We start from the raw sequence: 17,852 nt of genomic DNA, 5'->3' as shown, positions 1-17,852 counted from the left end.
GTGGCACTCCAGCACTTGGTTGTGTCATTGATGAGCTGCACAAAGCTCTCCTTGGCCCGGGTCAACATGTGGTCTCCCGGCAGCCTCCCATGGCCCTGTTTTGGAGGTAAAAGAGGTCCATGGTATGGCAGTGGGATGCTCTGCACCAGGTGGTCCCAAACATGTTTGGTTTGCTGGCATGGCCACGGAGGTGGCAGCCACTCTACAAGTAGGTGGTGGCTTCTCGGCTCTCCCGCTCTCTAGCCTGGGCAACAGCAACGTTGATGCACTGAAGCCACTCCTCAGCGTTCTTCTCGTCTTTGGCCTTGAAAACATAGGTCTTGCTGTCGGTGAAGATCTCAAAGGCCCGGGGCAAGCTGCGGTCCCTGCGCTTCTTTGCCACCACTTTAACGCTCTGCACCTTGCTGAGCTCAATGGGGCAGTCGTCGGGGTCATCCTTCTGAAACATAGAACCATAGAATGGTTTGGGTTGGAAGGGACCTCAAAGATCATCTAGTTCCAACCCCCCTGCCATGGGCAGGGACACCCTCCACTACACCAGGTTGCCCAAAGCCTCATCCAGCCTGGCCTTGAACACTTCCAGGGATTAGAAGCCTATTTTAGAAGTCGATCTAGCAAAAAATTATATACTCCCTTCTTTACCACACAGCATTTGACCTCAAGTGGCTAAAGAAAGTTGATTGTACCCTGGGCACATTTCTGTGGAAGGACTTTACCACAATTTTCCAGGAGTTTAGGATGTGGCTCTTTTTCAGATCTCTTATGGGGGCTTTTCTCCTGCCTCCCCTTTACCCACTGGCCAGACAGTTGCTTACACAGAGCGAATATTGTCCATGTGGTTACTCTGACGAAGGGAAGGTTCATGGTGGGGCTCCAGGAACAAGCAGGCACAGCCAGCTGGCCATCTCACAATACCTCCTCTGTGTTAGGTTTGTATTTTTAAGTGAGCAGCACGTAAAGTCCAAACACCCCCGCAGCACCCAGCCCTGCTGCACAACGCCAGGGATGACGGGGCAGAGCTGTCACGCTCGGCCAGGCAAGCACCGTCCATCCTCGGAGACTGAAACCAGCACCAGATACTGGGCAGGAGCCCCTGGCACCGCTTTAGTTGGCCACAGCCTGCAGCCCTACGGCTCGCGATGCTCCCGGCACCGGGACGCGGTGCCAGAGGCATGAAGGAGGGGATCTGAAAATCACAATTTTATTGTCCAAACCACTTCTGCGAGGCTTCGTACCTCCAGCCCTGCTTAAAGGGCTGGAAATGTTGGGTTTGGTGTCTGCAATAGTCATCCCAGGGCACGTGTGTGACCTAAACCGGCGGCTCAGCGTTGCTCCAGGCTGCAACCCAAGCGACGGTTAATGGCAGGACTCGACTCTCAAATTTAGGCCAATAAATGTAGAAATAACAGGATATAATGCACCGACTGGTACATAAGAAGGACATGGACCAGTTGGAGAGGGTCCAGAGGAGGGCCACGAAGATGATAAGAGCGCTGGAGCACCTTTCCTATGAGGACAGGCTGAAAGAGTTGGGGCTGTTCAGCCTGGAGAAGAGGAGGCTCCGGGGTGACCTTATAGCGGTCTTCCAGTACCTCAAGGGGGCCTACAAGAAAGATGGGGAGAGGCTGTTCAGGAGGGCCAGTTGTGATAGGACAAGGGGTAATGGTTTTAAAATAGAGGGAGGTAGATTCAGGTTGGATATTAGGAAAAAATTTTTTACCATGAGAGTTGTAGAACACTGGAACAGGTTGCCTAGAGAGGTGGTGGATGCTCCATCCCTGGAGACGTTCAAGGCCAGGTTGGACGAGGCCCTGAGCAACCTGATCTAGTTGGAGATATCCCTGTTCCTTGCAGGGGGGTTGGACTAGATGACCTTTGAAGGTCCCTTCCAGCCCTAACCATTCTATGATTCTATGACTTAAAAGATGGATTACCCAGGTGCAGCAACCCCCTGCTGTCCCCGGCGGGGCTGGGCACCAGTTGGCTACGCCGACAAACCAGTCCAGGTATTCGTGTTTGACTTTAAATAAAAAAGCAAAGCAGCCTTGAGTTTGCCAGTTAAAAAGGGAAAGTTCATCTATAGGAATTACGTTGTTGGGCAAAATCTCCTGTTCAACAGCCTGACCTGGCGGGTTCACCCGCCTGCGACGCGCTGGACGTTCCCCACTGGGAACACAAACCTAAGGAGGAGACTTCTGGGCACTAATCGTGTGCCAGGAGTAATCCAGGTATCCTGGTGGGCTGATGCCTGGCTGGTCTGGAGAGCTAATTAAAGCCATTAAATACATCTCTATAAGCCAATTGATTTGCTAAAAAAGCAACAATTATTGCGACGCTCTTTCAAAAGCGAGCATCAGCCAGTACTGAGCTGCAGCTCTGGTGCTCGGGTGGATTAAACTGTCCTAAGAATCGCAACCAAAACGCCAGAAAAGTTCACTAGAAAGTAAGGAAAAGGCTGTTTCCTGCACTACTTGCTTTCAGAAGGATTGTAGGGTCCCACAAAAGGCACATGTTCCTCCTAGGCAGGACACCCTGTTGTATTTCTTATAGGAGGGGGCTCAGGAAGCCACTGAAGATGCTTCAAGAGCTTTACTAGGTCTCTATAAAAATCAAGATTTTTTACCAGAAAATCAAGGTTTGGCTATAGTTGGAAGATGCTGTTCTTTACGGATTATCTAAGAGAGAGTTCTTGTAACAAAAAGACTGTTTTGCACAATGTTTGATAATTCTCACAAAATATAATAATTAATATAATTAATATAATAATTTCACAATGCTGAAGAAAATTAGATTCTAATAACTGAGAAGTGGTGACTAATGAGGACTGGATTCAATTACCTGCTCTTCCATGGCCTGGGACATTTGTCTCTGAGTCAGTATAAATTTCAAACAATTTCAGGGAAATTTCAGCAGAATTTCTCTGAATTTTGATAAGGGTGGAAGTGAAACCAAAAAATCCTCTGTTCCTTTGGGAGGAAAGTATTTTAGCATCATCTTGCATTAAACACCTGTGTATTTCCTGCACAAATAACACCAGTTATAACGCTGTTGTCTCAAGAATTGTTATTGATGTACAAAAGCAGGCAAGACTTTCGAAAAGGTGACTGCTGGCTTGATTTTGGAAACTGCCCTGAGGTATTCAGGAGGGCCTGACTTTCCCCTGCTATGCTGAACATAACCACCTCCCCCCCGAACACTGCTGGTCCCATGAAAATTTGGGATCCAGAAATCCCAGCTCCTTTGCAGCATGTTGGCGGTGGCTGCTGCTGCTGTCCCATGCCATGTACTCTGCAAGTGGGAAAAATACACTTACCTGAACAGAATTTATCAAATTTGTGTTTAGTCAAATAAATAAAGAATCACTGGTCAAGACCAGAAACTATTTTTTAACCCACTGTAATTCCTCTGGGAACGGAAGCTTTTGCAATATCCAAGAAGTGACCCTGGCACACCCTGGGGCAGAGGGGACGATGCTCAGGCACAGCTCACCAGCCAGAGGGACATAAAACCCTGAGAGGTGGGAGTCACAGTGCTGAGCCCTGGGCATTGGTTGCCTGAACAAGCACCGTGCCCATCTAACGCTCTCGGAAATCTCACGCTCTTGATCCAGAGGGAAAAATATAACTAAAGCCAGTGAGCAACCCCTTGGCTGAAGCTAGCCATGTGGCCTGCAGAGACGGCGGGCAAACCTCTGGGAAATGGTGTTGGGGAGGAGGGAAAGAGAAATCAAAGTGATGGTCTTCTGACTTACGGATTTTCCTTTGCGGAAAAGCAGCTGGTTGCCAGCCAGAGTGAAGTAGCGAGTTTTCCACCTTTTGATAAACTTCCACCGGACTTGCTTCTCTTTAAGCTTGCCTTCCATCAGAGGCTGGCCATCCTGGTTCACAACTGGGGAGGGGAACACACAGTGGGGAGGGTTATTTCTGTCCTCCCCTGGCCCAGCCGAAAGGCTTCTGCTGCCATGCAGGAGGTTTTTTTGGCAGTTTAGCTGCGTCAGCTCCAAGACCACATTCCTCCCGACCTCAAGCATTCAGCTGTCACGTCTGAGAGACGTTTCAGTCCTGCGGCACGTTTCGCTTGGGAGGCCGAGCAGATGGAGCTGACAGCTCGGACTGCTCCTCCATCACTTCTTCTGTTCCCTTATCCATCACGTACTTCTCCCCACCGTTACGCCTCCCAATTGTTCCTCAGCCCTGCAATCATAATTTATAATTTCACACAACTAGAAGTGGGCATTTTTGTTGTCTCTGAGGTTTTAATCCGCGCTACCGAGTTCAGTACAGTTATATTCCTGCTACGCAGTATTTTGGATAGGAACATTTGGAGGATGTCCCTTCCCATTAACTGCAATCCCTTGCTCCCTTGCAGCAGCAGCCCTATGGAGAAGGAATTAAGAGCCAGAAGTGGGATGTCCGCATGGGGCTGACGGAGCAGGTGCCATCCCGCTGGAACAACTACCAACCTCTTGTAGGGAATTCCAGCCCAGAAACGTGACTTTTTGCTGAGAAAGGGGTTGGGGAGTCCAAGGGCTTTGTCTCCCTGGGATGACCCCTCCCTTCCTCACCCTCCCAAGACACAACTCCTTCTTCCCTTGGGAAAGGGATGTGTTTGTTACCAGCCCTCCCTTATCCAGCGTTCCAGCGATAACCTAGCCCTGCATTTTGTGGAGGTCACCCCCTGTTACATCTTCATTATGTTTTCTAGTTCTCTTTTCAGGGATATTTCAAAAGTCATTTAACAGTAGCGATCTGTTTTGTAAAAAATAATCCTTACAGCAAACCCAGTGTTACTCACATCCTGCAAATCTCACGGCACTGACCGGTTGGGAATGTGATGGTTTCTATCACTTTTGCCTTTCTAAAATAACACAATTCATTTTGACATCTGGTCTGCCAAAGGCCAGAGCAACCCACAGCTCAGCCCCAGGGACCCGGTGTCTGTCCTGCTCCCGCAGGAGCACTCGGGGTCTTTTCATCATGTTACGTGTTGAGGAGGACATCAACTTTTTGACCAGCTTGTGGCAAAATTTACTTACAAACTATTAGTGTATCGGTGGCTGATAACACCTCCTGGCCTGTAGCCGGGGTGGTAAGAGCCAAACCAGCGTTTCTGCCGTGCGCACACATAAATGCCATCGTTATGGAACCTACTTTAAATACAAGATGGGTACCTCTGCCCAAGCCAAAGATGAGGAAGCAGGAGAGGCAGAGACACAAAAGCTTCTGTCCCTCCCTGCTGACCCGCGCTACAGCGCGTTGCCCAAGAATAATCTAAAATATAATTAAAAATACATAGTGTACGGTACAGAGTTCCATAAGCACAATGACTGTAATGGGCATGGAAGCAGAAATACAGGCACACTCAGCTTCCTCACCTTCAGCTCAGCCACTTTCCAGCCCGTTCATCTTCTGTAGTGGTCTGAAAAGTGGCTTCAGTTTGCCTTAGAAAAATAACTCACGTTTGGCACTATTGATTTTCCTTCAATCAGTTCCCTTAAAAATACCAACCAAATAAAGTATCTAGGAAAGGAAACTCTTTTTTTTCCCTTATTGCAAAGTTGATGGCTCTATTTAAAGTTACTTTCAGAGTTCAAAGCACTGTGTGAACGTCGGGAAGCCTCGTGCTTTCGTGCACAGCATGTTTGTCAGGATGCAGCCACCTCTGCTGCCAGCCCGGTGCCCACGGTGCTCCCGTCATCAGCAGTCACTGGCACTGACCACGGCTGGAAGCCTGTGAGCCTCCAGGACCTGGAAGAGCATTCCCAAACCTTGCACGCAAAAAGGCATTTTCCAGCACAAGAAAAGCCCCACAACCAAAAGGATCACCGTGGGCTTTAAACTACGACTGCAGAGCAACCCCGAGCCACTGCCCTTCACGTATGGAGCAATTTAAAAATTCTCCAATACCACAGCTGGGTTTCTTTTTCCTTTCTCTCCTATTTTTACACTGATAGACAGGCCATGACGGATCAGATAGACTGAAGAGCAGTCCAAGGCGTAAGCAGCCTGAGAATGGATGGGTTTTGATGTGATGTTTGATTTGGAGCCCTTCCCAGCATCTGTCAGAGGGTCGGTTACCCTCTGGCTGGCCGGACTTGCATGTCTTAGCAGGAAAATTTATCCACCAACACTTTTGCTTCGAAGTGTTCGCTGTCGTCGGCGCACGAGCCTTTCGGACCCCCCAGCGCCGTAGGTCGGCGCGATGGCGAGGGCACAGGGTGAGCTGGGTGGCCAAGCACAGCCACCCAAAGGTAGCACCTGGGCTTTCAAAGGCTTTATAGCTTTTTGGACACGTCCCTCTCCTCGCTCCCTCCTGTCCGGTAGAGGAAAAACACACGACGCAAACACAACCCATCAGATTTAGATGAAGAATGCGTTTTTCCCCCAGCGTTGTTTATGTTGGCAGTGAGGCAGGCTTTGGGGGTCCTCAGTGTGTGCTAGCTCAATTTCCTCAAGAAAGACCATAAATATTTCTGTCTCTGTAGATAGGAAGGTTTTGGAAGGTGATGGGCCGAGTCTCAGCTTCGGTGGGGAATGGCAGCCGTGACTCCCGTGCCACGGAGCGGCCGTGCTGTGCCCGCTGGCAGCCCGCTGCATCCCCAGTGACTCTTTATATTCTATATATTTCCATGCCAGCACCAGGCGTTGCACCACCCAACCTGGCCCAGGACAAGGTGAAACAAAGGCTTGCTTTCTCCCAGCATGACTTTTGTCACTGCCAAATGGCACCAGTTTCCAGGGAAGCTGCTTTGGGGCTGCGCCCATTTCACGACACGCTCTTTAGTGGGATGCAGCTGCATTTTACAATGTGCCCCTTCGCAGCTGTGTTAAATATTGTTTTCAGAACTACTATGGATGCATGTTTTCACTTGGCTCAGAGATGCCCTCAGCTGGCAATCTTCTCTCCCCAGCCTTCCAGAGAAGCATGGCTGGGGCAGGGGCTGTTTTCAAATAAATATTCAATTTATGTGAAAATCCTGGAGATGGGACCAAGAAAATGCAAAGCTGAGGGGATTTAAAGCCTTCCTTGGCCATGAGGATGCTATGATGTGCAGCGAGGTGCTGCTTCTGCCATAGCTCCGTGCTGAGGGTGGCTGCTGGCAGCCTCTGTCCTGGGACGTGCACAGGGATGGGACCTGGGGTGGATGTTACATCTAGGATGGAGCTTTTTAACCCCTTTGCTGAACAGGCTGTGCTGAGTGGGATGGAAAAGGCCCCAGGGAATCTCCCTGCTCTACAGCAAGGAAAACCAAAATGGGACAGACCAAACCACCCAAACTCTGTACATCCCTCTGCCTCCCTGACATGGGTGTCTGAAGCACCAGTCCAGAGCAGATGCCTTTGCGAAGGAACCTCATGCCATGTGGTCTACGCTGATTTTGCACATGTCTAAACCATGTAGAATTAACTGCCAATGAATCAACAGCAAAAAAAAATCCTGCATAGGCACTCTCCTCATTTTCCAGACAAGAGAAACAATATCCTGTGGCAAAGCTCCCTGATAACAGCTAACTCTGTTCAAACAGAGCAGAAAGCAGCTGAAATCCCGCTCACACAGGTCACGAGACACACACGAGGTATTGTCAGTCGTCACTGAACAGAAAAGTACCTGAGAAAATGATAATCCATTTTAAGCAAGGAAAAAGCTGTGGGGTTTTTTTTCAGATAAATTTGTTTCTGCAAACAAAGCAGGTCCATGGACCATCAGGCTCACGGTAAGCCTTGGCTTTTTCACCCAAGCAGGAGCATGCAGTCATTTCTGCCTGTGGCCGTGCTGATGTCCTGCTCAAGGGGACACCATCTGCCCACAGCAGCTTCCTAGGGGAAACGTACTGGGAAGGGAAGGGAAGGGCTGGTTTTCTTTCTAAACAGCTGTCTAAGGCTGTACCAGGTATTATCTGGCATTTCTCAGCTGAGAGTTGCTGGATACCCATAATAGTCATGCTTAAGAGCCGTTCCTCTGTGGGTGCTGAGCAGAAGGGCAGAGCCGTGGGGCCAGCAGCTGTCTCACAAGTCTCAGTGCAAAGTCCTTGTGCTCTTGCACCAGCCACTTCATCTGCTGGGGACATTTTTCCCTATTTAGAAAATCAGCATTATAATTTGTCCGATTTGTGACGACAAATAAAAAGCTTTATATTTTTTTGTTTAGATTTAAAGAGCATCTAAGCTGATCTCTTGCTTATTGTGCAAATGCCTCAACAAATTTGTAGCTTAACGAGGTATGGGGTAACATCCCTGTCACTCCCGTTATTTGCCATCCCCATGCGTGCTCTCTTGGTGGAATTTGCTTTGTCCCCATGAGAATATGCAGTTTGGTGTCAGGAAATTACCAGCTCGGTAGCACGTGGGTGATGGTAACAGGACATGGCTCCGTATCGTCTCTATCTATGACAAAGTCTACCCAGTGAGAGACAGAGAGAAAAAAGCTGTGAAACCAGCAGCACCAAGTAGCAAGCTTTCCTGGAACATGCATAAAAGAATGAAGAGAGAACTTCACTTGAACAACAAATGACAAAGATAGGTCAGGAAGAGAATTTTAACTCCTTCAAGATGACAATAAAGAATTCACAATGTGCACAGTGACTTTAAGAGCGCGATGACAGCTGCGTGAACATCTAGATACAGCAAAAGAAGGACTTGATATGAAAAAACAACTGGTCAGGGGTTGGGTCTTGTGCATCTACCTGGCTCCTGGTCCCATGGGAATGGCTTCGATACCGATTCCAGTGCAGCAGGAACATGCTTTAACCCAAACTAAGAAGGTATAAAGCACAAAAAGTTCGAGGACCAGAAGACACTGAGATGGTTGGGTTGGGAATGCAACATGAGAAAGGAAGTGACTGTGCAGTTTTGGCCTAAAGTAGATTTTTCTGGCCAAAATCTTTCAAAACCAGGATTTACTGCAGAAATGTTGATCTCTCTTTAAGCACCCGGTGGCTGGAAGCAGTGCTAACAGAGCTCTTCTCATGGGCATCCACAAAGAAGCCCATGGGGAATCCTGATGTCAACTTCCAAAGTCATCATAATGAATCTGATGCCAGTATGTCTGAGGGTCTGATTAGAAGAAACAGATTCATGAAAGATAAGAACGCAGCTCTTTTCCAATATTTTTCTAAGTCCTTTCGCTTATTTTTATTGCAGTTAACTTCACAGAATAATTCAGCTGGAAGGGAGCTCAAGGGGTCTCTCGTCCAACCTCCAGCTCAAAGCAAGGTCACCTATGGGGTCAGACTGGTTTGCTCATGAATTTATCCATCCAGGACTTGAAAATCTCAACAACATCTCTAGGCAAGCTGTTCTAATGCTTGATCATTCTCCTGGTGGGAAAGGTTTCCTTTGTAGCCAGTCTGAACCTCTCTTGTTCCCATTTATGCCTGTTGTCTCTTGCCCTCCCACCACGCACCACTGAAAAGAGCCCGGCTCTGTCTTCTAGGTGACCTCCTTGTAGGTTTGGGCAGACTGCTATGAAGTCCCCCTTCAGCTCAGCCTTTACCAGCCCTTGTCCCTCAGCTCCTTCTCACAGGGCAAGAGCTTCAGCCCCTAAACATCTCACTGGAGCATGTCCCGATCCTTACTGGGATTTTACTCAGTTGTTGCTATAGCTGTTCAACACTTGCTGCGTGCAAAGCAGGAGTAAGTGCACAGGGCTCTGTTAGCAAGGGGCATCATGAGAAAATCCGTACTGCCTCAGAACTGCAGAGCTTTACTCTGCCATCTGAACTCTTGCCAAAACCAAATTCAGGAGCTGGTGACCCCCACTTCTTTCCGTGGCAGAGCAGGGTTATATGAAAGAAGCATCTGCACTTCTAATACAGTTGGAAGATTCCTCTAAAATGCAATCAACTGCCAATTGGAGCGAGCACATGCCTTATACACATATTAATTATTGGAAAATTATCTCTAGTTTTGATTTCTTCACCTTTCATGAATAAGCACAAATTAAAAGACTTTAGAAACGCAACACAAGAATGATATAAGACTGATCTTTCATATGATTATTCATATCACAGGAAACTATTGAAGTGCGTTCTCCTTAATTTGCCCAAGCAAAAATCAAGATGTGACACGACAAAATCTACAAAATCTAATTTTCTGCGCAGCAGGGAAGGGCACAATGTGATGCAGTGTTTAGGGACAGACCAGAAATAAACCCACATGTTAGCAGTGTGGTTAAACTACCTGAGCACAGCTTAGGCATGTCATGGGTTCTCCTTCACTTGACTTTTAAAAATCAGGTTTAGACATCTTTAGAAAAATATGCAAAAGTAATACAGATCAAAGAGAAAAGATTTCTTTGATAAAAGCATTATTGGACTCGATTCTTTTGACTATGGTCTTATAGAAGGTCAGACTAGGTGATCCCATCATCTCTGGGTTTGAAATCGCTCTGTGGTGGTATGCTGACATGTGTGATGAGATCTTCAGCTTGAAAAAAGGAGTTAAAAGATTCAAAAGGTTCTATTTACCATATATTTGTCATTACTTTTTTTCCTGCAGAACACACAATAAAGCTAAAAATATTACCCAAACTCAAAATGAAAAATTAAACATCCATTACTTCTTAAACTATCTTGAAATAGAGACACTAACTCCAAAATCAATTTAACCTGCCGATGTATGTGTCCATTGGAATTATTTTCTATTAATTCTATCAGAACTACAATGCATCGAGCTTTAAGTAGTTTGGGTACTGAATAAAAAGTAAAAAAAACCCTCCAAACTCTTCCACGATGAACTCAAGACAGATAAAACCCAGAGCATTGAATCGTGCATTTGACGAAACATAAAATCACCCACAAAAATTCAGTCCAATCATGAATGATCTCAATGATAATAAACTCCTCTTCACTTGAAAGAATGGAATGTGTGGGTGGCAAGCAGATGAAGGCAAATGCAATTAACCTAAAGGAATATGGATTCACTCTCTCCCATTAATCACCACACTTGGTTTTGTTGAAAACCTGGAAAGGCCACATTATTGAATGCCACTTTTTATAATTTTCAAGCAAGCATTATCGCTGGGGTATTTCAGTTCACCGGATAATCGCCGCTGCTAGCAAAAGATAAATGTATTCAGAAGTTAATATGGTGTAGGCTATTCTCAGTGAATTGCTTTTTTAAAAGAGGAATTCATAAAAACCCCTCCGTTTTACCCAAATCATTGCCCATGGGCACAATGTCTCTTCTGCAGCCCACAGGGATTACTGCAATTTCTTTGTAAGCTTCCAGAATAGGGAATGTACTGCCATTCCCTCTCCGGCTATCAAGTGGTTTTACTGGATATTTTTTTTGTGCAAGAACTGTCAATACAGGACATTCTGTTCAAATGAGGCACTTAAAGGCCAGCTTTTCCCAACGAGAGGCACACACTGCATTTACCAAAATTTCAATTGCCTTGTATCTGTGGTCGTCACTGAAGAAAAAAAAAAATTAAAAAAAATAGTGTAACATGGTTTTCCCAGCTCTGAGACCAGCTGCACAGTCAGGGCACACACATGTGTTTGAGCAGATGAGTAGGATTTGTGGGAACGCTCTTCTCCCTCGGCTCAGGGGTGGCAGGAAAAAACAATTTGGGATGATTTGACAGCAATGCTGGAAAAGCGTGGTTGTATGAGAAATGCTTCACCATCAGAAGAATGCATGAGAAACAGGGAAACTTTCCCTGGGTTCATTGCCACTTTGGGTAGATCCACCACATTGCTTAAGTGTAGCTGCCTCTTTCCTCCCAAACTCAGCCTCCAAGTGTAGGCCAGCTCCAAAACTCCTCCCAGCTCCATCCGAAAAAACCATCACTGATCTGGCATCCTAAGGCAAGCTCAAGGCTTTAGGGCATAACGCTTTCCTAAGGCTGGAGGATAAATGGCATCTTGCAACATGGCATCCAAAAAATGCAACAAACCCCAACATTAACGAAAAACAAAAGACAATAATAGAAAAGGAATTTGCCTCCGAATTCCTTCTTTAAGAAGAATTTGGTGGCTAAAAAAGCATTGCTGAGAGGGAGAAATTACTTTCTTGCCTTTCAAAAGTATTTGAGATTTCGAAAGGTCTGTCCCACTGTGGAATGAAAATAAAAGAGGTTTTACAGCCTTTACATTTCTTAGCAGTTCAAGGAGACCTCTGAACCCTCTTTTCTTGTGTCACGTCTTACAAACCCAACAAGACCCTGGAGCATCAAACACTCCGGTACGACTTTCCCAGCTGCCACAGCTCTACAGCACCAGCACGAAGGTGAATTTGTCATTCACCTGCAGACTTTTATTCCATTGAGCACTGTCTTCCACGTCCCTTTCCGACACCTGAGCTTTCATATGACCCATTCAGTACTTTTTCTGGGTCTTCTACAGAGGCTTTTAGAGCTGAGAAGCAAATTGTGATATTCACAAAGTGCCTCTCTTACAGAATTTTCTTTAAAGTGAGACAAAGAGAAGAATTGCTCATAAAAAGGACAGTTACAGTCCAAAAATATTCTGTGCCCAGCACCTCCTGTTCCTGACCATCCTCAAAGGCACCCCTAAACTCTCAGCCCTGGCTCTAAACCAAAGGGTAAATGGTGATTTTGTAGATGCTGACATGTATTAAAGTGTTCTCGCGCTTCTCCTGGGCTACGGCAGCGGAGACAGGTGGGTGGGCAGGGAGGAGGACGGGCTGGAAACCTTTCCCAAGAGGGGAGAAGCAGGAGGACCTGCGGGCAGCGACAACCCTGCAAACTCCAGGCAGCACCCTCGGTGCCTTCAGTGCTCCAGGAGGGAAAAACTTTTTCCAAAGCCAGGGGAACGGTGAGCCCTTGGGAGCGACGTGACCTTCTCCTGCATCCCTGTGGGATCTTGCCACACCAAATCTCCAGCGGGTGATTTTTCACCGGCCGGAACGAAGGCTGCGCGAGCGGAGAGGCGGCGTGCCGATCCCGTGCTGCAGGCGCCCTGCGGCACGTGGCACGCTCCCACTTCCCGACCCTCGGCGTGGGGCAGAGCGTGGGGTTACCCTACTTGAGATGTCAGTTCAAGTGCTCTGCAAACAGACTCAAGAGCCTCTTGTCAGCGGTACAGCGACGGTCCCCGCTTCCGTAAGCTCTTGCTGGGTGAACCAAAGAGCACTGAAGGGCTGGCTGGGAATCGGTGCCCGCTGTCGCAGACTTTTATTGGCGTTTGCCCGGAGTTCAGACCCATTGGACAGTACCAGCTCTATACCGGTGGTACTGGTGGGGTCTGCATCACAGTCCCAACACCGTGCTCCCAGCAGCGGAGCCCCGGTGCTGTGCCACACGTACCTCCCCATGCCACGTCCTGCTTCCAGCCCTTCTTAAACCTCTCCTTGGAGGACATGGTGCTTTGGCAGGAGAGCAATGGGGAAGCAAGGTGTCATCAGCAAGGAAATGGTGCCTCACATCACCTCCAAGGATTGCCTTTGCCACCTTCCTCTGGTCTGTTGGCTCGAAGACGGCTGCCCTGCCAGCATAACTGACAGCTTGCTACATACACTCCCCTTTTTGGACTAGCTAAACATCTTTGAAAATTCAAAACAAAGCTATTCCATTAAGCTTGGAAATTTTAAGCAAGACAGACTCCTTTTCCTTGTGGATTGACACACATCTATCACTGATTTGATGGAAAAACCACTGCAAGACCACTGCACTGAGATGAAATTTCAGCTCAAAGTGCAATTTCTTTTATGGTCGAGACCCAGGAGAGTTGTGGAAGGAGGAAGATGGTCAGACACCCATGAAACCAGCATGGGCAGCCTGGCTTGCGGCAGAGGCTGTGCCACTCTTGCAAGACTTACTAAATCCAGGGTTGATGAAATACCAGGAGATGCTAGCTGTTAAAATAAATAGCTGAAACAGTCAATTATTCAAAGTCTTGGCCAAAATATTCAAAATTCTTGGCCAGAATTGTGCAGGCTTTTACAGAGTGGCAAAAAACATCTAAAAAAAAGGTCATTCTCCTGAATTTCAGTACGCTCATCTAAAACACATGGTATCAGAAGGTTTCAAAAAAAGGTCACTAGAATCTTTTACCTGGGAAAAAAGCGTGTTTTCCACTCACCCTGTTTTCTAACAGAGCTGAAATATTACGGCTGTTCATAAGCATTGCCCTGTTCCTAAGAAGACGCCTGCTATGGATTCAATTATATTAACATGAATAATTCTGAGAACAAAGAGGACCTGAATCTGATGCAGTATCTAGGCCAATGTCCCCTGATGTGTGGCACCTGTGTGGTCTCCAGAGGACCTGGGACGTGGTCCAGCAGATGCAGCTCCTTTATCTGGACACTGCAAGACGGGTGCAGATCCCTCCCCATCCCCAGGGGTTAGCAGTCGTGAGATTGATGGGTCTACGTTAATTTTGGACTGTATCCCTCCAAGCACACACCAAATAAGGTTTGTGCTTGACATTATATCTCACCAGAGATGCTGAGACAAGAGGAGTTTAGTGGAGAATTCCAATGTGCTGTGCTGGAAAGTTGGCTTTCCCTTTTCCCCAACCTCTGCCACCATCACCAGAAGCACAACGTTATCCATGAGCTTTGCTCCATCCTCCACCCACCGCAGCTCCGCCACCGCGCGCAGCCCACCAGCGACGAGGGTGGCCCACTCACCTGTTGCCTTTTCGGGGTTATTGCACATGAAGCACTGCCAAGCTCCTGCTTCCTCGCTGTAGCCGAATAAATCAAAGAACCTCACTTCTTCCAGGTGCATCTGCACATGGTCCAGGTCCTAGGCCAATAAGGAGAAGAACCAAACTTACGAGGGGAACCATGGCACCGTTAACAGCTGTCACCCGAAATCACAGAGGGGTGTGCAGCGGGCACCCACGAGGGTCCTCTTCCACGTGCCTCCTCTGGGCAAACAACCCGTCGGGACAAACGTGCTAAGCAGGACAATGATCTCTCCATCATTGGTAGCAGCTAATGTGTATATATATAAATATACATAAAAATTAATATATTCATATATATAGATACATAAAACAAGTCTGTGGGAGGCAGAGGAGTGGCCTGGGATTTTTTTGCCTCTTGAACGTTGCTGCCAGCAGTGTGCTCAGCTGTCCTGCCCGGCACATCTCCCACCAGCTGAACTACCTTTCTTACCTCCAGCCCTCTCTCAGGACTTTTTTCAATGTTAGTGGGCTCTGCTAACAGTGCTGAGGGCTTCCTCCTGTCCAACCAGATCCCCCACCAGAGGAAGAGTTAGTGGCTGGGGGCTGCTTTATTTATATTTTTTCTTTTTTTTTTTTTAAAGAAAGAATAGAGGCTCTGAACACAGCCGCCTGTGAGTACCGACACAAAATGTGAATTAAAAAAACAAAAAAAAATTAAAAAAAATAATTAAAAAAACCCCAAACCTCTTGGAGAAGAGGAGGCTGAGGGGAGACCTGATGACAGCCTACAAATACTTGAGAAAAGATGGTGGGGAGGTGGGGGAAGGGCTCTTTACATTAGTGATGGGTGATAGAACAAGAGGAAATGGGCATAAGCTTAGTCAGGGGAGATTCAGGTTGGATGTTAGGAAGTATTTCTTCTCTGAAAGGGTTGTCAGCCACTGGAATAGGCTGCCCAGGGAGGTGGTTGAGTCCCCATCCCTGGATGTGTTTAAGAATAGGGTGGATGATCTACTTGAGGATATGGTTTAATGGGGATTAGGGATGGTTGGACTCGATGATCTCTAAGGTCATTTCCAACCTAGAAATCTATGAATCTATGAATCTATCTACGAAACCCAGCAACAACATGACTGATTTATCTCGCACAGAACACACCCAGGTAAACATGACATCGTTTGCCAGCGACAAGCCAGGGCAGTAAGGATTACACATCTGCAAAGTAAACCCAACATCTTGATGAAAGAAACCTACAGAAAGTATACGTGCAGCTTCGAGCACGGGGAAAGCCGTAGGATGCCCCTTTTGAGGCAATAACACGCATTAATTCAGTATATTTTAAACCCTGTTATTTGATTTTAAAACAGATGGTGATCTCCCACTCAAACGTTGGTGTTAAATAACAGCAACCAAGTTACTCCCTGCAAACACCAAGGGAGTTGCCAGGATGGCTCAGAAAACACTCCTGCTTGCTTGCCTGGGGTCTCCGCAGCTCTGCGGCACCGCACAAAGAAAACACGGATTTACGCGGTCGGTGGGGAAAGTACCATCCCTCACCAGGGACCTCAGCCCAACGCCCGGAACAAGGCTGTGCAGAGGGCAGAGGTGTCCCATTTGGACCATTTCAGAGAAGCTTTAGGGGAGGAGAGGGAGCAGGAGGGTGGCTGGCACGGGCACCCGGCACCATGGCACCGCTCCTCCCAGCCTCTCGCGAACCAGCAAAATGAGGTTCTTTCCCAAGAACCAAAACTGAGGCAAACGTCGAGTTTTAACCAGCCACGGGGTTCACGGGTGGCCCCACCCTCTGCATGCTGCAGGCCATGTCCTGATGGATTTTAGGCTGACAGAAGGATAGCAGGGCAGCACGGCTGCATCACCTGGGCTGGAAGAAGCTCCAGACAACAAAGCTTTTCTTCCCTTTCCAGCAGGAACACACAGAGACATGGGCTTCACGACACCCGGGAAGACAACAACCACGTGCTGAAGGTCTTGGACACACGTACCTCTGCGCCATCAGCTGCTGGGCTGCCTTGCCACAGCACACTCAAACTGGCTTATGCTGGGGATGACGAGTGAAACTTGATTATTTCACTCTGCAACATTGCTAAAGTTCTCATTTTCCTCTAAAGAGGAATTCTGTACATTCTGTACATACAAGAGGAGAGCTGTGCAGCTTCTCTCCATGTTTCTCCTGTCGCTCCGTGGGTAGTGGATCTGACAGTCCGAGGCTCCCTGCCTCCCTTCAGATTCTCCGTCCGTGGTGTGGGATCCCCAGCAGATCCTCCCCAGGCAGGAGAGCCGAGTCCTCAGGAGGGACAGACCCCACCAGCCCCCCGGGTCCCCTGCCTGCTGCGGACTCCAACAGAGGAGCAGATGTCCCTATGAGCAGGGACAGCAAAGCAGAGCATGGCCAGCAACGCATCCCGATGTTCCCTGATCCTCCTCCCACTGTGGCATCTGGGAGGACACAAGATGGGCAGAATAACAATGGTAGGGCTCTCAGTGGGTCTGTGCAAGACGTTACAAGGGCACGTGGATCACGCTGAGCAGAAAGCCCAGGAGCTTCTCCATCCTGTGAAAAAATCTTTTAGTGGCTGCAATGAGCCCACTCTAGACTGAAAGAGAACAAACATCACTGAAATATCGATGCAGCAATCTTTCTTTTCCACTCTGTACTCTCGTACGCTTGAAATAATCTGCAATAAGCCACTTATTTCAGGAGGGGAAGCACGGGGGAAAAGCCTAATTAGAGAGGAGAGACTTATCTCATCCCCGTGCTCCATCATCTTGAAAACTTCAGTGACTCCATTGCGAAAGTTTGGCACTTCCTTCTGCTGCGTCAGCTGAGATAGGAATGGAAAGAACAGAACTAACAATGGCTTAAAAACATTATTCTTTTGCCAGGCTGCTCAACAAAAGGATCTCTTAAGGAATCGCGTGGGGCTCGTAAAGCAGCCACCATCTCTCTCTTCTGACACAGCATGAGTCAACGCAAAGAATTCCGCCACGAGCTCAAAACCGGCTTCGTTTTTGTCATGTGGCCTGCGTGTGCTTTGATAAAGAACTGGGAAGCAACCGAACGGAAATCTGTAAGGATGCACATCTGGAAATGCTTTACTTCTGGCACGTATCAGGCAGCGTTGTATCAATATTTCCCGTGGCAGGCGCAGGCTGCCCGGGGAAACGCGACGTGCTTAAGCCAGGTACTCGCTGCGCGCCCTCGCACACGCGGACTGGGCTGAATTCCGAAACT

At 47.8% G+C, this 17,852-nt stretch overlaps 1 protein-coding gene across 2 annotated transcripts in view; it reads right to left on the bottom strand.

Moving 5' to 3' along the window:
• Nucleotides 1-202: 202 nt before the first annotated feature.
• The window catches only part of VEPH1 (ventricular zone expressed PH domain containing 1), a 79,943-nt gene continuing 62,293 nt past the window's right edge, over nucleotides 203-17,852 (bottom strand). For both annotated transcript variants that reach the window (XM_086618450.1, XM_086618451.1), the window contains 3 exons: nucleotides 14,598-14,715; nucleotides 3,752-3,888; nucleotides 203-439 (listed from right to left, as the gene is read on the bottom strand). In XM_086618450.1, coding sequence (XP_086474576.1) covers nucleotides 203-439; nucleotides 3,752-3,888; nucleotides 14,598-14,715 — 492 coding nt within the window. The remainder of the gene's footprint in view (nucleotides 440-3,751; nucleotides 3,889-14,597; nucleotides 14,716-17,852) is intronic.

Source organism: Tauraco erythrolophus, chromosome 11 (genome assembly GCF_009769465.1).
Source record: "Tauraco erythrolophus isolate bTauEry1 chromosome 11, bTauEry1.pri, whole genome shotgun sequence".
NCBI classification, from domain to species: Eukaryota; Metazoa; Chordata; class Aves; order Musophagiformes; family Musophagidae; genus Tauraco; species Tauraco erythrolophus.
Note: the sequence above shows the minus strand (reverse complement) of the source record. Positions and strands in the feature narration are given on the sequence as shown.